Here is a 25,816-nt window from a genome sequence, read left to right as displayed (position 1 = left end):
GCCATTGCCCTTCCCTGTGCTTCTCGCAAAGGCATACTGAAAATTATTAAATTCAGTAGACTGTATGGGTTTTAGGTAGATAATGGCAGGTCAGTTCCTGAAGACTATTGTTAGATTTGACTGGGGAACTTCGGAGAAAATATAAGAGGTACTGTTCTCCCCTAGTAACCATGGGGAAATAAAGTTATGTCAGGTAGCAATATAGTGTTTTATATATAGTTTTAATATAGTGTTTAAACTTACTATCAAATGTTTTATTGGGGTTCCATGAGATTTTAACTGCACACTCCCTCTTTTATAGGTTCCTTCGTCTTTGCGGTTACTGTCACAGATGCTGACTTTGGACCCAATTCTGAACTACATTATTCTCTTTCGGGTAGAAACTCTGAAAAATTTCACATTGACCCACTGAGAGGAGCTATTATGGCAGCCAGACCACTAAATGGCACTTCAGAAGTGACATTTTCTGTGCATGTAAAAGATGGTGGCTCATTTCCAAAGACAGATTCTACAACAGTGACTGTTCGATTTGTGAACAAAGCAGATTTCCCTAAAGTCAGAGCCAAAGAACAAACTTTCGTGTTTCCTGAAAACCAACCAGTAGGCACTCTTGTCACTACCATAACAGGGTCCTCCTTGAGAGGAGAACCTCTGTCCTATTATATTGCAAGTGGGAATCTTGGCAACACATTTCAGACTGATCAGTTATCAGGGCAGGTGTCCATTAGTCAACCTCTGGATTTTGAAAAGATACAAAAATATGTTGTATGGATAGAAGCCAGAGATGGAGGTTTCCCTCCTTTCTCCTCTTATGATAAACTTGACATAACAGTATTAGATGTCAATGATAATTCCCCAGTTTTTAAGGAAGATCCATTTGTATCTGAAATATTGGAAAACCTTTCTCCTCGAAAAATACTTACTGTTTCTGCAGTGGACAAGGATAGTGGACTCAATGGACAGTTAGACTATGAAATTGTTAATGGCAACAGAGAACATAGTTTCAGTATTAATCATGCTACTGGTGAAATTAGTAGCATTCGACCTTTAGACCGGGAAAAAATATCTCAGTATGTGCTTACCATAAAGTCTTCAGACAAAGGCTCCCCTTCTCAGAGCACCTCAGTAAAAGTCATCATTAACATTTTAGATGAAAATGATAATGCCCCTAGGTTTTCACAAATATTCAGTGCCCATGTTCCTGAAAATTCCCCATTAGGGTACACAGTTACACGTGTCACAACTTCTGATGAAGATATTGGTGTAAATGCAATTAGTAGATATTCTATAATGGACACAAGTCTTCCGTTTACGATTAATCCCAGCACTGGGGATATTGTAATTAGTAGACCTTTAAATAGAGAAGACACAGACCATTACAGAATCCGAGTTTCTGCCCACGATTCTGGGTGGACTGTAAGTACAGATGTCACAATATTTGTGACAGATGTCAATGACAATGCTCCAAGATTTAGCAGACCATCCTATTACTTAGATTTTCCTGAACTTACTGAAATTGGCTCCAGAGTGACTCAGGTATCTGCAACAGACCCTGATGAGGGATCAAATGGACAAGTGTTTTATTTTATAAAATCTCAGTCGGAGTACTTCAGGATTAATGCCACCACAGGAGAGATTTTCAATAAACAGGTCTTAATATACCAGAACATCAGTGGCTTCAGTAACGTGAACATCAACAGACATAGTTTTATAGTGACATCTTCAGATCGAGGTAATCCTGCATTACTTAGTGAGACAACAGTTACAATCAACACGGTGGACAGTAATGACAATGCACCACAATTTCTTAAAACTGCATATTTTACTCCGGTCACCAAACATGTTAAAATTGGTACAAAGTTAATCAAAATTACTGCAGTAGATGAGAAAGATTTTGGATTGAATTCTGAAGTGGAGTATTTCATTTCGAATGAAAATCATTTGGGAAAATTTAAGTTAGACAATAATACAGGGTGGATTTCAGTAGCAGCTCCCCTGATATCTGACTTGAATCAAAACTTTTTGATCACTGTCACCGCGAAGGATAAGGGAAACCCTCCACTTTCATCCCAAGCAACTGTTCAAATAATTGTCACTGAGGAAAACTACCATACACCTGAATTCTCTCAAAGCCACATGAGTGCAACCATCCCTGAAAGCCATAGTATTGGGGCCATTGTCAGAACGATTTCTGCAAGAGATAGAGACACGGCTATGAATGGCTTGATTAAGTACAGTATTTCCTCAGGAAATGAAGAAGGCATCTTTGCAATCAATTCCTCCACAGGTGTATTAACACTAGCCAAAGCTCTTGATTATGAGCTATGCCAGAAACATGAAATGACTATTAGTGCTACAGATGGAGGCTGGGTTGCAAGGACTGGTTACTGCAGTGTGACTGTAGATGTGATTGATGTGAATGACAATTCTCCAGTGTTCCTCCCTGATGAATATTTCCCCACTGTTTTGGAAAATGCCCCCAGTGGGACGACAGTTATCCACCTAAATGCAACGGATGCCGACTCTGGAACCAATGCTGTGATTGCATATACTATACAGTCATCTGACAGTGACCTCTTTGTCATTGACCCCAACACAGGAGTCATCACCACTCAAGGTTTCTTGGATTTTGAAACCAAGCAGAGCTACCACCTTACTGTGAAAGCTTTCAATGTCCCCGATGAAGAAAGGTGCAGTTTTGCCACTGTTAATATACAGTTAAAAGGGACAAATGAATATGTGCCTCGTTTTGTTTCCAAACTTTACTATTTTGAAATCTCAGAAGCAGCTCCTAAAGGTACTATTGTTGGAGAAGTGTTTGCCAGTGACCGTGATTTGGGCACTGATGGGGAAGTGCATTATTTGATATTTGGTAACAGTAGAAAGAAGGGTTTCCAGATCAACAGGAAGACTGGACAGATTTATGTTTCTGGACTTCTTGATAGAGAAAAAGAAGAAAGGGTATCTTTGAAGGTACTGGCCAAGAATTTTGGCAGCATTAGGGGTGCAGACATCGATGAGGTCACTGTAAATGTCACTGTGCTTGATGCCAATGACCCACCCGTTTTTAGTCTAAACATCTACAGCGTTCAGATCAGTGAAGGGGTCCCAATGGGAACTCATGTGACCTTTGTCAGTGCCTTCGACTCAGACTCTGTTCCCAGCTGGAGTAGGTTTTCCTATTTTATTGGATCAGGGAATGAAAATGGTGCCTTTTCCATTAATCCACAGACAGGACAGATCACCGTTACTGCAGAATTAGATCGAGAAACCCTACCCATCTATAATCTCACGGTTTTAGCTGTGGATTCAGGGACCCCCTCAGCTACAGGAAGTGCCTCCTTATTAGTCACCCTGGAAGATATAAACGATAATGGGCCTATGCTGACCATCAGTGAGGGAGAAGTTATGGAAAACAAACGCCCAGGAACTCTGGTGATGACCCTTCAGTCCACGGATCCTGACCTCTCTCCAAATCAAGGCCCCTTTACCTATTATTTGCTGAGCACGGGTCCTGCCACCAGCTATTTTAGTCTGAACACTGCTGGAGTTCTGAGCACAACTAGAGAGATTGACAGAGAGCAAATTGCAGACTTCTATCTTTCTGTGGTCACTAGGGACTCCGGTGTTCCTCAGATGTCTTCCACAGGAACTGTGCATATCACAGTGATAGACCAAAATGACAACCCTTCACAGTCGCGGACGGTGGAGATATTTGTTAACTATTATGGCAACTTGTTTCCTGGTGGGATTTTAGGCTCCGTGAAGCCACAGGATCCAGATGTGTTAGACACCTTCCACTGCTCCCTGACTTCGGGAGTTACGAGCCTCTTCAGTATTCCAAGGGGCACTTGCAATCTGAGTTCCCAGCCAAGGTCCACAGATGGCACGTTTGATCTGACTGTCCTCAGTAATGATGGCGTCCACAGCACGGTCACGAGCAATATCCGAGTTTTCTTCACTGGATTTTCCAACATGACAGTGGATAACAGCATCCTACTGCGTCTCAGTGTACCAAGTGTAAAGGACTTCTTGACGAACCACTACCTTCATTTCTTACGCATTGCCAGTTCACAGCTGACTGGCCTCGGGACCGCTGTGCAACTGTATGCGGCCTATGAAGGGAACAATAGAACATTTCTTTTGGCAGCTGTGAAGCGAAACCATAATCAGTATGTGAATCCCAGTGGTGTAGCCACCTTCTTCGAAAGCATCAAAGAGATCCTCTTCCGGCAGAGTGGAGTGAAGGTAGAATCTGTGGATCACGACACATGTGCTCCTGGCCCATGTCAAAACGGAGGGAGCTGTGTAAGGAGACTGGCCGTGAGCTTCGAATTAAAGAGCTACGAGAGCCTTCCAGTCATCATCGTGGCAAATGAACCTTTGCAACCTTTCTTATGCAAGTGTCTGCCAGGCTATACTGGCAGCTGGTGTGAGATAGACATAGACGAATGCCTTCCGTCCCCTTGCCACAATGGTGGGACCTGTCACAATTTAGTGGGAGGATTTTCATGCAGCTGCCCAGATGGCTTCACTGGCAGGGCCTGTGAGAGAGATATCAATGAGTGCCTGCCTAGTCCCTGCAAGAACAGTGCCATCTGCCAGAACTTTCCAGGAGGCTTCAACTGTGTTTGCAAAACTGGATACACAGGTATGACAATGTTTGGCTTTTTTTTCCACCAAGACTTTAGCCATATCAAGTATAATAGCAAGTCATGAACTTTGTCATTTTCAAATGATTTTCCCTAAAGAATAAGCAGAATCACAGCAAATGCTTTAAGCATTTACTATTGGCCAGACACTGTTCTAAGCACTTTATCTGTAGTTATTTCACTTACTTCTCACAAGAAACCTATGAGGTAGGGATAATGCTTTTCCAGGTTTTACAGAGGAGGAAGATGATGTAGAGAGAAGTTGAGTTGGTTTTCTAAGGTGACTCAGTTGATTTGTTGTAGAGTCGGGATGTGAGCTTGCACAGTTCATTCCAGAGGTTAAGTTCTTGTCTTGTACAAGAGCAAAAAGAGCATCTTATCTTCAAAAAAGTGTTCTAAAGTTAAAGGACATGGTGTATTTAAAATACAAGACCTGGACTATTTTATGTCCTAAATACAGTTATCAACTATTGTTCTTGGCTCCTTCATTTTATCATGATCATTTTTATGATTTTTTATCATAATTATTGTCAGGATTATTGAAATTTGACCCACACTGTGAGGAGAATGAAGCAAGAACTGTGATTTAGATTGAGATTAAAATGCCTTGTTATTTGTAGTAGTTGGTTAGAAAACATCATAGGCTGATTTGTAAGGTAACTGAGCCACAATGTACCTTGACATTTTAGAAACAGAGTTAAACATATTGAGCAAATTTGTTTGACTAGGCTTTGGAATCCTAATAGGACATGATGTATGTTTATAAATATATCTCTGTTTCTATCCCTATCTATCTATCACCTATTTATTTATTAGCTGATCTGTAGTTAGTGCACCTTCAAATGTGTATAAATTTATGCTGTTGATAAGTTTGAGGAGAGACAAATTTCTCTGCTGTAATTTGCACAGTATACATTTTTAGAGCATATATATTACATTGGGTTGCCCTGTAGTGTTTATGAACACAAGTTAAAGTACAGTGAAATGGGTAGAACAAGGATATATTTTTTAAAATTTGGTAGATGTTTTGCGGAATACTATTTTAAAAGAAGTTTTTCAGAAAATGTATTTGGATATCATATTTTAAAATGATGCCCATCGTGTATTCTTATAGTTTTATATTTGGAGAATTGAATAGCTTGATGATGATATAAAGCAAGTTTGAATAAGCCAAAGCAGATCTCATAAGCTTTGCCTTTTAACAAAATAATGTCCTTGAAATGTAAAGAAAAAAGGGGCAGCAAACATATGAATGAAAGAATCAAGGGATTTGACAGAACTTGATTTATCTATAGCTTTTGGGAAGTCACCTTAGCTTGCTGACCTTCAAACCCCCCATCTGTAAAATGGGAATAATCATACTTACTTATCTTTTAGGGTTGTTGTAATGAGTAAAAATAATGTTTTAAAAACACCTAGTGCACAGCCCAGCTTTCAATAAGTAGGAATGCTGATTAGTAGCGTTAGTAGTAGTGTTAGTATAATGGTAGATGTAGAGGTATGCCATAGGATTTCTATAAAGACAAACCTCAGTGGCACAAGGTAAGTGTGAGTCTTACCAGAGTTGTGCTTCTAGGATCATGAATAACAGGCTTACATACATGTTATGAGTTCACGGTTTCTAGAAAACCTTCCTCACTCTTTCCCACCCTTCTCCCCCCACCAAACCCCAACCCGTTACTTCCTCTATTGGGAATTCAACAATAAAGATTATTTATTTGTCCCATTTTCGTATAATACACTGATTCACACTTAGAGTGAGTTTACTCTTAGTTCTGGAATGAAGAAAGTGTGACTGCATTGGGTAGTAGATGGGGAGGAGGGAAAGTGTGTTAGCAAGGCACCCTATGCTGATCTCAGCCTAAATGTTACTTACTGCATGAAGGGACCCAGAACTATCCCCTTCACTTCACTTCTCTGTAGTTTGTTTCTTTATTTGTTTAAGTTTATTTAAACACGCACCACATCCTTTTCTAAATGTAGTTGCTGAAACTTTTAAGCATACTCTTCTTTCACCATGAAATTTTAATAACATCAAGTGACTATTTAAAACACTACTTAAAGCTGCTTGCATCACAGACATTGGTATTCACTTAGTTATTTATTCAGCTCTTCTCATAACTCTATTAAATGAATATTTTTATCATTCCCATTTAAAAACAAAACAATTTGGATCTTAGAGGGATTGGAGATGAAATAACTTGCCTCCAGCAGGGCACAGAAAGTGATCTGAGTTTTGACTAAAAGCTTTACTCCGGAGACTCTGCTCTTTATATGGCTGTCACGTCTCATCACACTTTGATCTGCACTTGCTAGAGAGTATTGCTAGTGGGCCTGTGATATCTTCTAAGAATTTTTTTTCCATTATTCTACTTAAACCACACAAAAAGCCTATGAGATAGGTATTGGAATCCTCAAACTGGATAAGAGTGAAGGTCAGGAAAATTCACCCATAACCTCAGCAATAAAGACATTGCGGGTATTTCCAGAAACCACTACTGATCATCACTGCAGTGCTGCAGTGAGTGATTCCCAGGAGAACAGTCCCTGCTCTGCTTTCACCTTTCAGATATCATTCAACTCTCACCCACTGGCAGAAGCTAAACCTGAGTCCTGCTGGAAGGGAGTCTGGAAAATTGATAGTTTTCCAACTTCCAGTCCCTGCAATACAGAAGGATGGAACGGAGCTGGGCATCAACAGAGACTATCTGACATAGAAAGATCCTCCTATTGCTCCTATTTTATGTTGTAGGAAGCTGAGCCTACACTCTGGTGACTCTAGGCCCAGAGCTGCCAAAAACGAGATCATAACCTCTTTCTCTAAGGGACATCATTTGAAGTAATGTATTAATTTTACATGCGATCCCTCCTCAGAGCTCACTTTAGTCCCTGTTTGCATAATTGGAGATAATCCAATTGATCAGGAATGATATAAACAAACATATAACTGAATGCTTCATATGAATCTTACATTTTTAAATTAATGTTATTCTTTTTTTTCCAAATTCTATATGCAAAGTCCATCCAGTAAAACTAGCAGATAATTAAAGTCTGATAGTTTTATTTCTTTGTTTTGTTTTGCAGAAAACAGTATATGAAAAACCAGGCTGACAAATTGTTAACCCACACACTAAATTAGGAATGCATTGTTTAAATGTCTGTAAATGTTTAATGTTCTTTGGAAAGGTAATCTCTCAAGTATCATTTTGAGTTACTTTTTTCCAGCTAGTCTTTACCAGGTAACCTGACTCAGGAAGGTGGAGCTAATGCACCAAAACATCTTAAAGAACCAATCAGAGCTAATAAGTCATAAGACAAAATTCATACTTAAGCACAACTGTGCCTCACAGAATGAATTTTTAACTATTCATTCTGGCTAGATTTTACTTCTGTTAACATTAAGTATTAGTGCCTTAGTGAAGCCTTCTTCAAAGTCTATATGTATTGTATTCAGATTTTTTTGGATCATCACAATTATTTCAAAGCACCTATATTGTATACTCTATTTACTATTGTGGACTTTCACTGCAGTTTTTTTTTCAGTGATTTTTAAAGTCGGTGGCATTGCAAATTGGAGCTGTGAGAGTTTATAAATTTTCTGATTAAAATAATTCTCAGCTGCTGCCCCCCCATCACACACACACACACATACACACACACACACTACTGAATATTTCATGTGAAGCTAGAGATTGTGCTACAGATTAGAAGAGTGTTTATGAATTGATGCAAGTTGAGAGACTTTATCCTAAGAACACCCCACAGAGAGTGGTTAAATATTAGCTCAACAGGGAATCTTTGTGGAGAACATCCTGTAAGGATGCAAGTAGAAAAATGAAAATTATGGAATGATTACAACAAAAAGATATGAAGAGGTATAGTTTTTATCATATTGCTACCATATTCCTGATATATTTATTTTTTTAAGTTTATTTTCAAGTTTGTGGCTATAGGGTCACATAATAGATATGGAATAAGAATATTTTTTATTTAATGACTTTAGAGAAAACTAATTTGTTTGTATAACTTATATTTTGGGTGGGTTTTTCTTAGTTACTAGAAAAAGCACAAAAAAAGAAATTGAGAAAAAAAATACTGAGACTTCATTTTCTGTTATAATCACATCATGTTTCATTGTTAAGAACATTTTCCTATAATTTAATTTTATATTAATAGCACTAAATAAAGCTTTGATTAGCTATATGTAGAGTATATTAGAAAAGATGAATAAATTTTAATATAGTCTAGAACATGTGAAAAATTAATGTCTAGATTTTCACAAAGTTTAATAGTATAAGAAATTGCATCAACTGTCAATATGCCCCAGTAAATTGAAAGAAAACATCTTCCATATTATTCATGCCTCAGAAGTTCAGGGAAACCTGGAGGAAAACACCAGCTTAATAACTACAAATCTAATATTTCTTTTCCTATACAAATGAAAATTTCTTGCATTTAATAGAACACTAATTAGAAAGCACAATTATAGTCAGTAACCACACAGCATTTGTCTTTCTGCTCCCAGGTTTTCTGTTTGCAGTACACCCTGCATTAAATCCTTCATAGTAATGAATGGTGTTATAAAGGGCAGCATGTATATGGAACTTATTTCTAAATCCTGGTCTCTCATAACAGAATTAGTTCATAGCACCTTTAACCTTTCCTGTTCACTCTCACACATCTGGATGCATTTTAGGTGTGGTATTTGTAGTAACGCCAGGAGTGTAGTCCCACAAGGAGAAGTTTTCCTGTGCTCTCTAGTAAGTCCCAGTATTTCAGGGGAGGATGAGATTTGTCCATTCATCACTTTTATGTCACTTGACAGTATAAAAAAGCCCGTAAAGTTATTTACAGGTTGTGCATAGTAATTTTACCAAGAAACTTGGCAAACAGTTGCTTTCACGAAGATGGGAGTTGTAATTAAGAGTCATTCTTTTAAAATCACAGCAGTCATATATTAATGTTGTCAATGATCATGTGATCAGGAAACCAAAGAATATAAACACATTTTATTTCCAAGAGTGGAATTACACAGTTTGCCTCAAATGATACATTAATTCATTAAAGCACTAATAACAGGTTCTAGTAGCTTAAAACCTTCTTATTTCTGTGGAAAATAAGCGTGTATTTGTAAGCTATTGTAGATATTATGTGTATCATTATATATAATCATTTGTAGTCTCGTTGAGATAGTATTTGTGTGTGTTTTAAAATACGAAGGTAAGACCGTTTTTTTTTATTATTATTACTAGTGACCCTCATTTAAGCATAATACTTTTGCTTTGTTTCCATGTGAAAAACCATAATGCTAATTGATCAGGATATTTAGATGAGCTATCTTCATAGTACCTTTCATTTACATAACATGCAAAAAACAGCTAATTTCTATTAAAACAATAAAAAAGCCTATAAGCATAAACATTCAGAATATGTAGTGTATATGTATTATGGAATTATATTTGCTAATAAAATAATCAATTTAGATATGAAATGAACTTTGTTAATTCCACATGGTCTTCCTTGTCCTCTGTGTATAAACACAAGAGATGCAAAAGTATTACTTGTGGTGATCTAACATATATATGATCTAAGCTATTAAATTGAAGCCTACACAGACTATGGGATATCAGAAATCATCATATCCCCATAGGATGGCTGAATTTAACAGGCAAGAATAAATTTAGCACAATTATACCTAACTTAACATTAAAATGTGCTATTGAAATGAGTGAAACTTGAATATACATCCTTCTTGAAAAGATCATAGATGATCACATCAGATTCGATTTATGTTCAACACTTCATCACACCTTCTGCCCCAGAACATGAAGACACATGCTAAATTTCTCCTGTAAATTTAAACTGTAATCTTGAAAAGTCTGGATTTACCTTGGCATCCTATTATGCCTTCACTTGCATCTTCACCAATTCCCATTCTCCATGTGCTAGGAGCTTACACTTCCGAAAGCATATCTCCTTCTATCTATAATAAATAATGTATATCAACACCATTAACTGATGAATGTCAAAGCAATGAGATCACTTTATTCCTCTAAACAGCTGTTCTGACAGTTAACAAATCTTAATAGAAAAAGGCTCCTTGAGTTCAGGAGACATAAATGCCTTTCTCTGTGCAAGCCCTATCAGCATATTTCCAAGCCTCAAGGCACTGACAAATATTGTTAATTGACTTGCAGCATTAATTAAGTTAATGATGCAAAATTTTGTTTTGCGGTGCTCCAACACATCAGATTGTTTGTACCAGAAGCATGTTAGACTAATTCAAACTGCTGCATTCTCTGATAATCATTATGCTATTAACATAGATGTGTGCAGAACAATACAGGATTTGTTGCTGACTTCTAAGTGGGTAATAGAGCATAAACTTTCCAAACCCTAGAAATACGCATTTAAAGCCTTTTTGTTTCTAAGTAAAATTATGACCTCTTTCTCTCACATGTAAGAAAAAATGTTCTTTTAATAATAACTTAAATTGCAACATTGAGTTTTCAAACTGTATGTTGGAATCTAGTATGGCAACCTCTTTGAAATTTACTAATTGTAAAATAAAAATATTACTAAATAAATGGAGTACTCAAACTAAAGTTTTGAATGGTAAATAATTTACATACTCTAACAACAACAAATAATACTATTTTACCCAAACTCAACAAAAAGTTCATTTGCATAACACCTAGAAAATTCATTTCTTAAAGTTTTGACAAATATGAAGAGAAAACTCTGGCTTAAAATAAAATGTCAAATGAAAGATTGAATTTTCTTTCTCCTTAAAAGAAGTTCATTCTCAAACTAATATTTTCTTAGTTTGTAGCTGCTTCTATTTATGTAGTCACTGTATGTTTTAACACATGAGTAAGCCATATTTATTTTGGGGTTTCTTTCCACCTCTTGCTTTGGACTAACTGAAATAGCTCATAGTTTGTATTTGAATTAAATTCAGATGTCTGTGTTAAAATCTTATTTTGTAAGGGGTATATAAAATAACCATTTTATGTAATTATTTTTTAAAAACCCTAAATTTCTTTGCTGTTATTCCTGTAGAAACCAAGATTCAAGGTGGTCTTTTCCAACAAGATTCAAAAAAGTAGAGAGTTGAGATTTACAGGATCAATGATTTGGGTTTTTATAGTCATACATTGTTCTTGGAGAGCACATAGGTTCAAATACTTGAGTAAGTGTACATGACCACACCCGCTAAACTGATTAGCCTTTCTTCCCCATTTCCAGTCTTCAAGAAGTGAAGTTTGTGATTTTGTAACCTACGTATATGTGTTCACAACATGAAGGTTATACTGACCATACCTGTAAAGAATATTAGTCCATATTCTTAATACATGCTACTTTTAACACAACTCTAAAAGAAATTTTCAAAAAAAGAAAGGAAAAGAAGAAAATAAAACCTTACTTAGTACAACGGCACATGTGAAAATTATGCATAATCTTACAGTGGAAAAAATGGAAGGACTGGGATGTGACTTTCCTGATACTAGGTAAATAATCAATAGTATAGTCAATAGGTCTTATTTCATTCTCTATTGAGCAATATCAGTATTGTATTAAGGGGAAAAAAGTACACTTCTCTAGAACAATCTGTCACAAATCCAGTTAGAAAACACCCAGAGAAGAGAGTTCTCCCATGGCACAGCATCTCTCTGGTGTGATAGTTTGTATGGGCTTAGAATAAATTTGTCCTGCCTGTTTCTCTAGTATGACTCATTGCTAAAGTACTTAAAACTTAATTTCTGTGCTTCTAGATTGTTAACTTGTTTATTTTCATTATTTCCTCTTAGAATAGAAAGGTATTCTGAAATTGTACTGTTTTGCCTTGTAAGGAGATTCCCAATTTTATTTATAAAGGAAAAAATTTTGTGTTTATGACCGTTAGCAGTGTCATGAGATCTGACTCACACTTATAATTTCAAACAAACCAGCAAGTGTGGCTACAAAATCAAGCCACAAAAGCAGAAATAAATTAAACAAAAACTTTGACTGTGTTTCAAGCATAGTTATTATGACGAAATGGATTATCTATGCACAACATGGTCTAGTTGTGCATATAAAACTTACACACTTTCATGAGACATTGAATAAAGGCATTAGTGCAGTCATGCTGGGAAGTAGGTAATAGCTTTACAGAAATAAACTCTCCTTCCTGTCAATGAATGGAAATTAAGAACTCTAAGAAATGTCTTAATTTCTTAGGAAATTAAGAAATATCATGATTTCCTCAAATTAGAAAACTAAAAACTATTCTAACAAATATGTTAAATTATTACAATATTTATTATAGAACAGTGATATCAGAACAAATTTACATTTGCATAAGAAACCACACAGCATCACAACGATAATAGTTATAATAGATAGTTTTATAATTTCTTTGGCAAGAGATTACCCTCCAAAGGCTTCTTCTCCACCATCTGTGAAATATGTTTCCTGTTGTGTGGATCAGTTTCCCCCACTAAAGTGAAGACACCATATAAAGACACTTGTCTGCTTTTTAACTGTCAGACCTTCATCTTCTAGCATGCCTGGCCCATAATAGGCACTCAGTCAATATTAACAGATTCAATTAACAAGATGATGTATGAGAAGTCTTTATACACTGAAATATATGCTTGGTTTATTATTGGTTTAGAAGAAAGACAGAGCATACATAATCTATAGTCAAGAATAAATTTTCATAAATATTTGAAAATGTGTTTGACGTGTCATTTTATTTCTTACTCTACTTTACAACAGGTAAATCAAAGGTAAGGAATATTTCTTGAGAGTGAAAGGATTGTAATTTGGCAAATAAGTTAATGAGATTTGTTATTACCTTTGAGAATCTGAGTTAAGGATATCTCGAAGGTGAAAATTATACTGCAGAAGTTTCAACTTTCCAGTTATAATACATGAAAAATTTGGCATCGACAAAAGAAAATAAATTCAGTGAAAATATTTAAATATGTTCACCATTTGTGATTTCCCTGAAAACAGTAGTTCCTTCCAAGATGATTATGTAAATTACTTCCTAAATATTATAATGCACATATTTACAATAGGACAACTGAATAAGACTTTGAACTCAGATATAATATTCCTATGTCCTCATGTCAAGTAAAATGTTCTTGTATTTCTTTTTTCCAAAGATAGGCTCTCTCAGGATAGACTATTACATATGGTCATGTAGTAATGGTGTTAATATATTTATGTAAGGATTTTTTTAATGAGTTTGATGCTTTTCAGGGAAAATCTGTGAATCTCCAGTCAACTACTGTGAATGCAACCCCTGCTTTAATGGTGGTTCCTGCCAAAGTGGTGTGGAGTCATACTACTGCCATTGTCCGTTTGGTGAGTAAAACTTAGTGGTTGATATAAAATATCAATCTATTTTGGTGCACAGTTTAGCAATTTTGTTTTATCGTGCCTTGGAGTGACTAAGAAAATGTTAGTCGTTTTACACAGGAAGTTTTAGCAAAATAAAATCTCAAAGGTTTAATATTTTCTAAGTTAATTATGGAAATTCCATTGAATATATTGTTTTGATCATTAGTAGAAAATAATCAACCAAAGATAATTAAATTTGATGTTGTCTCCTGAGGACATTTCCTCTCAAAAACTTGTGTATGCCTTCTTTTTAGCCTAGAACCTATCAAATGAAAAACCTTTAAGAACTATTTGACATCACTTTCTACTGAAATCTTTAAGACTAGTCAAAACGTTTTTGCTTTGTTTTGCTTTTGTTTCTTTATTTTTGTTTTTTGCATTAATTCAACCACTTCACTTCCGTTAGAACGATTTGGTAAATTGACATGCAATTTTTATATAGGCTTTGTAGATAGTGTCGTGTAACTAATCAAAATTCAGAATGATATGTTCTGTTAAGGAAGAAAATTGTTAAAATAATTTTTTCATATGCATGCATATTTATTCATCATAGTGGAATGAATTAAAAGATTCCTTCCAGGTCTCACCCAAATGTTACCCTACACTGGGACAGCCAAGAACTATGAGAACAGCTTTGCAGGAAGCTTTTATTTTAACTTGGTTTGTTTCATAGGTTTGTGATTATTCCATTTATTTAAAAGCTGCTTTACTCCACAATATAGTATTCTTCTCCAGAGGCCCTGCAGTATTTAGAGACTCTGTCTTTCTCCATAAGCAAGAGAGGAGAAGGATTTTTTCTAGTCTTTCCTTGAATATATTTATTACAGTGCTACATGGACCTAAAAAATGAATCTCAATGTATAGTAGAGAATAGACTTAAAAAGAATTTCAGGTTTCTAGTAACCAGTAAATTTAACATTAATTCATTTTCAAGTAATTCTATGACTATCTAGTTTTGTTTTTCTAAAGCACAATATCAAAAGAATGATAAAGAAAAATAGAATATAAAAATATCTAATTGTGAGCCTTGTATTTTAGCAATGGTTCTGAGGCCCAGAAATTGAGGGCTTTGTCTACAGTCAAACAGTGAAAACAAAACAAAACAACCCCAAAATGATATATTGACTAAAACACAATTTTATTTTCAGTTCACGATGATATTCACAGTACCTCTCTTTTTTAAAACTTCTTCAGATTCTCACCAGCAATACCCTCGAAGCAGTAAAAGGTAGATCAAGGTCGAAATAACCACAATGTTAGATCTCCTAAAATGTCTTTCTTTCAATTATCTCTGTTTTTTTTTAACTTTTTATTTTATATTGAAGTATAGTTGATCAACAATGTGGTGTTAGTTTCAGTTGTACAGCAAAGTGATTCAGTTATACATATACATGTATCTACTCTTTTTTCAAATTCCTTTCCCATTTAGGTTGGTACATAATATTGAGCGGAGTTCCCTGTGCTATACAGTAGGTCCTTGGATATCCATTTTAAATAAAATAAAGAGTGCTGCTTTCGACCGATAACCACAATCAAGTTTCATGGTTTTAACTTGTGTTTTAGAAGGAAAGATAAGGGAATTGGAGTAGAAAGTGGAAAACTTATTTTCAAGGTGACTGAACCAAAAGTTTTTACATTTTTAGAGATTCTTTTGCATTCCATTTGTACATATGAGGATTTAAGATAGATAGTTGATAACAAATAAGAGTAAATAGTTACAGCATTGTAGCTGATACAACAGTGAGTGCCTGTTGGGTGGAAGTGTTTTGGTGTCCAAATAAACCTTCTCTTCACCATACCAGAGGTCCTCAGGGGTAGGGGACTAGCATAATAACATAAATTAAAATAGAGACAGATCACATGTAGCCAGTGGAGTGCATTTACCCCCCTATTCTTTCCAGTGGCAAAGGCAAAAAAACATTATTTAAACTTAGACATTGTTAGTTGGGAACAGAAGCCTTAAAAAGAAAACAAAACAGAACAAAAAACCTTGAAAAAATACACATTTGAGAAAAGAGAGATAGAATTAAAAGGAAAAAGTATTGTCCTCTACAAATTGAATGTGGGTGAAACATACAAAAAATGGCAGATGGAATGCCTCAGGCAAATAGCTGGAGATAGTTACACATGCATCCTGTAACAGAACATCTTAACTATAATTTTGAAGTTGGAAAAACCTTCACACCATTTCCCTTCTCATCAGTGAACGATTTGCTGTTTTGGACTAATTTTTTTTTTAATTTTTAGATTTTTTTTAGCTTATGTTTAATAAAAAACATAAAGTGTTTAAGACTTTATAAAGAAGAACCTATATAGCTATAACATTATATATATGTATAACTTCATATACACCCACTAAAATTTCTTATTAAAGTAACTTAAATAATTTATTTTTACCTTTATGTAGATTTATTTCATGGCATTCTATTTGGATGGCAGTTTTGAAATTAAAATTTCAAAAAAAATTTAATTATTTTTAAATAATTTAAAATCATTTCAGAGACAAAAGTTTACATTTCTCTAGAAACAATAACAAAAAACCTTAGAAAGATAATATATTCTATAAAAATATTATCATTTTTGAAAGTAAAGTGTCAATTTAAATAAAATGTAGAACATATTTCCAGTATATACTTTCTACATATATTTATATTCATATTTTAAATATATTTTCATAGTTATTAAAATTTAATCATAAGAGACCTGAGGGAACACACAGTAAAAATTTCTCTCTAATAATGTGTTTCATTTGTATGCTTTATTTTTCCTTTCTATTTAACTTTGATTACTCTTTCTGCATATATAAATAATATATATCATAAAATATATGTTTAATATATACTTGAAAATTTATTACATATAAATATAAGTTTTATATAAAATATAAATACTATATGTTAGATATATTTATGATATATAACATATGCCATATATAATATATATGATATATAATTCCTATAATTTCTTTATATCTTGTTAACTTTAGTTAATGATTAAAAATAAATCATATAGATTTCCTACTCATTTATAATGAATATTATCTAAGCATTTACAGAAAAAGGAAAGATAAATGACACAAGGAAATTCTAGGCCATTTTAATTTAAAGAACATTTAGATACGAAATGTGGTGTAGTCAAAACAACTAGACAATCAGTAGATCTGGCCTCAAATTTTGGCGCTGTCTCCTATGGTTCTATGACATTAGACAAGTTTTAAGTATTCTCTAAAATGATGACATTGGTTTCTTCTAGCAGAACAATTCCCTGCATCTATATTTAATGCATTTACATGAGATGTACAGACAAAATGAAGGAATGAAACCTTTGCAAGTTAATAAGAATTATGGTGTGTTGGCATGGGTAAATTTTCTGATCATTTGCTACAGGTTACTAATATTTGTGGGAAAAGAATTTTGGCATAGAATTATAACATCAGTAAAACTCACTTTTCAGGTTTGAAAAAGAACCAGCACACACAAGTGGGAATGCTAGATTTCAGAAAAACAGAAAGCAATTTCAAAGTAGCTGCTGTAAATCATACTCAAAGAGGGTATAAAACAAGAAAGAGATAAAAACTTAAGACAGTTATTTTCTTCACTAAAGGCAGTGTATTCCTTTCCTTAATTTTGGGATTTGAAAATACCACAAGCACAGGGACTGATTTTTTTAGGTCAAAACAAAAATTACTGTCCCTAATTGAATTAAAATTGTTTTCAGGAATTGTTTATTGTGAAGGAAATAACTTGGTTGAAAATTACAGCACATTAAACTTTAAAAAGATTGACAAACTCACTTTGAAAGTTTTCCAGAAAAGAAACCTCTTCAGACCTACTCCATTCTACTAATTCTAATTTTTTAAAATGAGTCATAGTTAGATATGTTTCCATATTGGCCAAAGAAAAATAATTACACCAGTTTATCATTTCTTATATGCTTTAGAGATCATCATTTTTTTTTTCTATTTCAAATAAATTTAGACAGTATTCTTTGGAGAGTAATAGAAAGTTGTTAAAAACCTGACATTATTGTAATTTAAAAATATTTTAATCAAAGTCATTTAATAAAACTTTACTTGAATGTGATGTGTCAGTTTGTCAATTTTCTCATTTTCAGGTGTCTTTGGAAAACACTGCGAGCTGAACAGTTATGGATTTGAGGAATTATCATACATGGAATTTCCCAGCTTGGACCCCAATAATAACTATATTTATGTCAAATTTGCAACTATTAAAAGTCATGCTTTATTGCTTTACAACTATGACAACCAGACAGGGGACCGGGCTGAGTTTTTGGCCCTTGAAATTGCTGAAGAAAGACTAAGGTTCTCTTATAACTTAGGCAGTGGTACCTATAAACTCACCACCATGAAGAAGGTGTCAGATGGACATTTTCATACTGTGATTGCCCGGAGGGCAGGAATGGTAAGATATTCATTCCACATTAAAACTTGTTTTATTGAATATCAAGTCAATCAGGCTGGAAAGTTGAAAAGTTAAAGCATGAATTGTGGTGCAAATTGAGTGCAATTATATGTACTCATTATTTGTCCAATTTTGTTAGGAACTACAGCAGCAAATGGGTAACTTTCTTCTTTTGCTCATGACAGCATTGTTTGACTAAAAAACAACTCATCTCAAAAACAAAAAGGGAACGAAGGAAAGAGTTTTTGCTAGCTTTTTCTGTGATCCATAATTAATTTTAAAAGCAAAAATTTTGTGCCCTCTATAATTACCAACTTCATAAAGCTATAAGACAGAAGCTACCTTATAACATTAATTTTTTTCTGACAAATATGAATAACAAGTGGTCTTTATCAAAGGATAAAATTCTCCATTTGTGTCCAGGAATACTATAAATCTATGTTGAATTGGCATCAGATACAATGGCTTTTCTCTCCTCCACTCTAATTTATTACATTAAAGAAGATCTAAACAGCTTTAAAATACAGAACTATTTCCAATTATGGAAAAAAAGATAATAGTGATTAACCCTAAAATGACCAAATGATTGTGTCAGCATGATCAAGGTTAGCTGTTCAGATATTTCATCAGGTATATTCACCACATCCATTGTGTTGCTTTCAGAACCCTACTAGATTATTAGATGTATGCTATTTGAATATAATGAGAAGTAAGAAAACAGAAAAAGGAGTGCAAATTTATGAATTATTTTAATTCTATATTGTCTTCCATTTCCTTATGAACTTGATGTTAATATCTGTAACTATAACTTTTTTCTAATACATTTAATTTATAAAGTGTTTATAAAATTACCCCAACATTTTGAAAATGAGAATGAAACAAAAATAAAATTTAGTAACTATAATTATGATTAAGATCATTTAGATTCTAAAAGTAATATATTGAAAAAAATTCTATTGAAAATCACTCATTGGAAGCCTGATTTGATAGTAATTCAGGTGGCTTTGTTAATTGGACTGAAAATCAAAATGTTAAGATAATATCTCCACATTTTTAGCATTATCACAAATAGTAATATAAATTATATCTAAAATTGCATACATTTTGTATGAAAAGGTGCTTAATAAATTTATTAGAGGTATAACAAATACATCTTGGAAATAATTTTTCAGATTAGTAATAGGTTACTACACTCATTTCTGCCTGAGATTTTTTACACCAACATAATATGAAACCAGTGTGCTTAGAGGACGATCTCTAGGAGAGTAGGGATTTAGAAAATTCCAGTGTCCCTGATTATTGATGTACCCAGTCATATTGAATCTGACAAAATTAGGACAAACATGGAGTCTGGTGTGTATATGTAGATTGGTGCTTATGTTAGCCATAATGATTTTCTAATACTGAAAGGGAAACCTAAAGGGGTTGGTAGATACCAGTCACCGCAACCCTCCAAGCATACGTAAGGTAACCATATTGCTAAGATGTTGTCAATGGGCTCTTATATAGAATAGGGGATTTTACGTGGTGACCTCTAAGGTCCCCTTAAACTTCATGAACATTTGATTTTATCAAAGAAGGGCTTGGGAGCAAGAGGGAGAACAGAGAAAGAGGCACCATGAAATATGCCCAAAGGGAAAGAGAAAGAAGTTATTTCAGTTCATTTGTAATATGTCACCATAGTCATAAGATTTTGAATAATACTAAATGTGGAAAAAATGCCCTTGTCATTCATTATTACTTCAGTCAGAGGAAAAATCTCTCCCTATTTCAGAAAACATCCAAAATAAAGCCCTACTGGATTTTGAATCTGTTGTTTTCTATGGTTCAAAAGGATTTTTTTTGGAAACTGGCAAAATCATTAACTTCTCAGGTTTGAATCATTGCATAGACAGGATAAAAATATCTCAATTTTCAGTGGTAGTGGTAGAAATATTCAACAGTAAAAGAAGGTACATTTAACTCTGAAAATTAAATTGAATGAGCTATTATTCAAATAAAACTTTCCCTCAGGTATTTTTTCCTTTGAGTTGTATCACTAAGCTTTTAGAAAATAAGAAAAAATATATTAAGTATTAACATTCAGGAAAATATGATACCATTATGCAAGGTTTTTTCCCTAATTAAAGCATTCATAAATATCCATGTGATACTCTCTAGCTTGTAATAACTTTAAGTATCTCTAGAATGGATGGATAGCTTACATAGTATACATAGAGATGTGTTAACATTTTGTTTTAGAAGTAAATTGAAAGGAATTGTACTTAAGTTAATAGTCAACATAAACATACATTGTATTATGGAAACCTAATACCTCTTTTGAGATTGAATGTCCCTCAATTTTATAGATCACTGGAAAAAAAACTACTGAAAGAGTTAACTAAATAGGACATGAAAGTCTTGATATAGAATTGGAAGTGTAGGGCTTCCATGGTGGCGCAGTCATTGAGAGTCCGCCTGCCGATGCAGGGGACACGGGTTCATGCCCCGGTCTGGGAAGATCCCACATGCTGTGGAGTGGCTGGGCCCATGAGCCATGGCTGATGAGCCTGCGTGTCCGGAGCCTGTGCTCTGCAACAGGAGAGGCCACAACAGTGAGAGGCCCACGTACCGCAAAAAAAAAAAAAAAAAAAAAAAGAATTGGAAGTGTAAATGTTCCCTAAAAATATTAGTATTTATTATAAATTCTTTGAGAAAGTGGCAAAAAAATTACATGGCTTATGAGAGTTTGTTGTATGGAGTTTATAATCAGCTATAATAATTAACTTATAGAAATATTTTTAAATAGTTTAGACACTAATATTTTGAGGCACAGTAAGTATAAATTGGCCCTATTTATTATTTCTGAAATGTGAGACATTTAAGGTATACTTTTACAAATCCTAAATATATATTTTTATGGACAATCCCTTAAAGTCATATGCAATATCAATAAGAAGGTGATATTAAGGAAACCAATCATTTCCATGCATAATGAAAGAAGATAGAAAACCTGATACTTTTGCATTTAAGTCAAAGGTAATGTTAACTTGCTTAACTTCCCTGTGCTGTGTTTCCTACATTTGCTTTGCTTTCATTAAAATTAACCTCAAATGACAATTATTCTCTCTTTTTTTGTTGTTGTTACTGAAGAAAACTTTATTCACAGAACAAGTGTGAAGATGTCTTTTTATTGGTACTAAAAGGGAATTTTAAGGCTGTAATACCAGCTCTTTATTCCTTAAAGGAAAGCAGTTACTATAATGATGTACTTGGAGCCACAGGGCTAGTTAGCACCTCCCTCTTCATTGGGGAACCATGAAATCTGTTATGTTCTCCTAGGAGGGCAGTTTTCAATGAGAAATTGCTACATTTGTAAAGTACATATTGACAATGATGAAAAGATTTATCCAAATCTACACAATGATGACAAAATTGGACATGACTAAAAGGTTTGGGCAGCCCAATTCTCAGGAGCAAAACCTAGAAACAAATGTCATGATACCCATAAAAATGCCTTGATGTGTCACAGGACACCAATCTAAGACTTTAATTCACATTCCAGTGCAGATGGCCTCAAAGGTGTTTGGGATCAAGGTTTTTTAATTTTTTTTTTTAACAGACCAGCCCTTTTCTCAAAATTTTACATGGAACCCAAATATGTAAACAAAAACTATATATTGCTGGGCCAGTCTAGGTTGAAAATCATAGGATGGCAGTTATACCCAGCAGTGGTCCCTGAGCTTCTCAAAGAATTTTCCAGGTACCATGAGATCTCATGAGCCCCGCCCCCTTGCCCATAAACTCTGATACTAAATTGGAGAAGATCAGGAAAAATGAAGGAGGGGGTATGGCAATAGAAGAGACTGTGCAATTATCCCCCAAAGACTGATCACACTCTAAAGGGACTTTACAATGACTGGATCCTACCAAGTTCTGAACAACATTAGACTTAATAGTGTTAATTTTTTTCCTTCAACCTGGTAAGTGGGGCTTTTGAGGAGCCCCAAGACAATTGTCCTCAAGACAATTGTTCTTATAAATGCTTTCATATTATTTATTTTTCTGCTATACAAATGGACAAAGTTGGATTAGTCTTGTCCTGTGGTACTCAAGTAAATTTAGGTAGAACCTTTGATTTTCTGCATTAGGAGAAACCCTCAGTCCTTCTGTGTTTCTGGATTTTGGGTTAGGCCTCTTCCTATGAATTACTGACCATGTTCTGAAATACCACATTCTGAATATCAACTTTATAATCTCACCAATTAAAATATCCAAAGTTTTGCAGAATTTCACTGCAGTCTGGGAAACAAACGAGGGGTATCATTACAGCCTTGTAGAGCACAGAGTAACTTGGTTATGCAACAACCATGGTCTTAAACTGGACCACAGCCATCCCTAATGGCTATTGCCCAATATAGAGAGCCCTGACTTCATCATATTCTTGGTCCTGGTGACCCTGACTTGATGACTTTGTTTATTGATCAAATGGAGTGTTAATCTGTCCTGCTAAACAGAAAGCTTTTGTCTCATGGGAATATGCATCCCTTAGGATACAAAAACAATTACTGTTAGTTGTGGTTTAAATATTATTGGTGAGTTTCTACTGTATAGCAATATATAATAATGCATTCAGATTATACATAGATATGCTGTAATATGCCATTTATAAACAGTGATTCTTATAAAGGAAAAGAGCATCTAATCGACTTGTTTAAATTATCTCAAACTTTAACTTTAATATAAGTATTACGGTCTTCATAGTTTGCAGTAATAGTGTTTATATTATACTTCCAAAATCGTTTTGTGAATATGCCTGAAATATTATTGGAAATAGACTTTTGGAAGTTAGGAATCTAATTTTTTTAAATTTGTTGGAATAGTTGGATAGTAGGATAAACATTTTTCTTAAGATTGTAATCCCAGGAAGCTGTCCCAGACCTAATGTATGATATCCTAAGAGACATTAATAACATTTTTATTCTTTCATCTATAAAACAAAGGCACTGGAGATTTTTAAAAGTACCCTCCCACTTCTTACATGCAATAATTTCACAATTTTAGCTTTAGATATATCAAAGAAATATATACCCCTTATTTGAGCATGTATTATAATTATATAATATTATACTACATCAAAAAAGTATTTCAACTTTAAAATCATGTCCATATAGAAATGAGTCCTGGGTAGTGTTGGCTGAAAAGGACAACAGGGTCACTAGAATCCAAACTGAACATCTCTTTCTTTTGCTTTATAGGCAGCTTCCTTAACTGTGGACTCTTGTTCTGAGAACCAAGAACCAGGGTACTGCACTGTCAGTAATGTGGCAGTTTCAGATGACTGGTAAGTAAAATTTTTAGTTTGATATTTATTATTACTTGACATTCAAATTGAAATTATACCTTAACAATCGTTTTATTATGCTCAGTATTATACAAAAGTTTAAGACATTTTGTCTTCTCCTAAGGGATTTTCGTATTGTAAAATATAAAAGTTAATAATTAGTCTACAAAATGTGTAAAAAGGGTGTAAAAATGAAGTGGTACAGATGAGGATAGTTAGAGAAAGGGAAGATGAAAATAGCCTATCCTCTTTGAGAAGCTTCATGAAATAGTGGCACATGATCTGGGTCCTGCAAGAAGGTTAGGATAAGGATCCCACCTCTTTTAAATGTATTTTCTGAAAGTTGTATGTGACAATGATTGGCAGATATTTTTCAATAGCACCTGAAGATGAAATACAACATTACCTCACCTAAAACATAACTGATTTTGTTAGAAATAGTAACAAACAGAGAAAAAGAAATAGTGACACATCATTCATTTGCTTTAATCAACTTATTGGCATTCCTTATCATCTCTGTAGTGAAGGAAAAACGTCATCTGACATTAATATTAGAGTTGTCAATTCTACTGCATTTTATTTTCTTTCCGATAGTATGCTCCTTCTCTAAGACTCAGCATTGTTATATATATCTCATGTGACTAACTGAACCTATTATTTCCATTAGTTTTGTTATTTTTCATACCCTGAAAATCTAACAATCCTGTAGGTATCTATTTAGAGGACATGCATCCATGGGTAATGTTTCCCATTCAAATATACCATGCTTTACTACATGCCAGAAAAAGTTATAGTCACCTCTTCTTTTATTTATTTATTTGTTTGTTTGTTTATTATTTTTTTTGGCTGCATTAGATCTTAGTTGAGGCACGTGAGATCTTTCTTTGTGGCAAACAGACTCTGCGCTGTGGTGCACGGGCTTCTCTCTAGTTGTGGCAAGCAGGCTCCAGAGCACATGGGCTCTGTAGTTTGTAGCACGCAGGCTCTGTAGTTGAGGCATGCGCGGGCTCAGTAGTTGTGGCATGGGGCTTACTTGTCCCACGGCATGTGGGATCTTAGTTCCCCGATCAGAGATTGAACCCATGTCCCCTGCACTGGAAGGTGGATTCTTTACCACTGGACCACCAGTGAAGTCCCTAGTCACCTCTTCTTAAGCTAAAAATTCTATTGAAATATATTGCATTGGTACTAATACACACACCTTTCCTTTCTTATGCAGGACTCTTGACATTCAGCCAAATCGAGTCACAGTTGGAGGTATCAGATCACTAGAACCAATCCTTCAGAGGAGAGGACATGTGGAAAGCCATGATTTTGTTGGGTGTATAATGGAGTTTGCAGTCAATGGAAGACCTCTGGAACCAAGCCAAGCTCTGGTAGCGCAAGGCATCCTAGATCAGTATGGCAACCTTATTTCTTATCATTTTAAAGAGAGACACCAAAAGTGTATGATGATTGAGCATCAAAAGATGAAATTCTTGTGCCCAAAGCCCTAAAAATACCAAATATATTATGCTGTTTTGAATTTCAATTTTTTACTTATAGCTGTGAAATTTGGGAAAAAACAAATGGATGTGTGCATATATGTATGCATATACATTTTACCTTACATAGTTGTGAAGAATGTATGAGTTAAGTAAGTAAATCATATAGAAAGGAACCTGACACATAGTAATATATAAGTGTTAGCAATAATATGTACAAAAACTATTTGAAATTAAATAGTTTTACATATAAATATATGTATTCCCTTGGCCTGGCCCTAAGCTCAAATAAACGGATGAGGAAGATCCTTGCTCTTGAGGAGTTCATAGTCTCTTTAAATTCCTGATTGTTAGCCTCTAGTGCAGCCATAATTATTGTCTGGCAATATATTATATTCTCCTAGTTTAGTCACTTTTCACTTCCGCAGTAATTATTTCATGCCTGTTCTTTCCATAAACCACAAACATCATCTCCTGCATCCTTTTTCCAGCTAATGAATTTGCTTCCTAACTTGCTCAGAAAATTGGGGCAATCGAAACAAA

At 34.4% G+C, this 25,816-nt stretch overlaps 1 protein-coding gene across 1 annotated transcript in view; it reads left to right on the top strand.

The window, feature by feature from the left end:
- FAT4 (FAT atypical cadherin 4) overlaps nucleotides 1–25,816 on the top strand; it is a 170,625-nt gene that overhangs the window by 130,027 nt on the left and 14,782 nt on the right. The window contains exons 9-13 of the mRNA XM_082611324.1: nucleotides 302–4,651; nucleotides 13,905–14,009; nucleotides 18,159–18,466; nucleotides 23,704–23,789; nucleotides 25,009–25,188. Coding sequence (XP_082467450.1) covers nucleotides 302–4,651; nucleotides 13,905–14,009; nucleotides 18,159–18,466; nucleotides 23,704–23,789; nucleotides 25,009–25,188 — 5,029 coding nt within the window. The remainder of the gene's footprint in view (nucleotides 1–301; nucleotides 4,652–13,904; nucleotides 14,010–18,158; nucleotides 18,467–23,703; nucleotides 23,790–25,008; nucleotides 25,189–25,816) is intronic.

Source organism: Mesoplodon mirus (genome assembly GCF_964341445.2).
Source record: "Mesoplodon mirus genome assembly, chromosome: 2".
Lineage (NCBI taxonomy): Eukaryota > Metazoa > Chordata > Mammalia > Artiodactyla > Ziphiidae > Mesoplodon > Mesoplodon mirus.
Note: the sequence above shows the minus strand (reverse complement) of the source record. Positions and strands in the feature narration are given on the sequence as shown.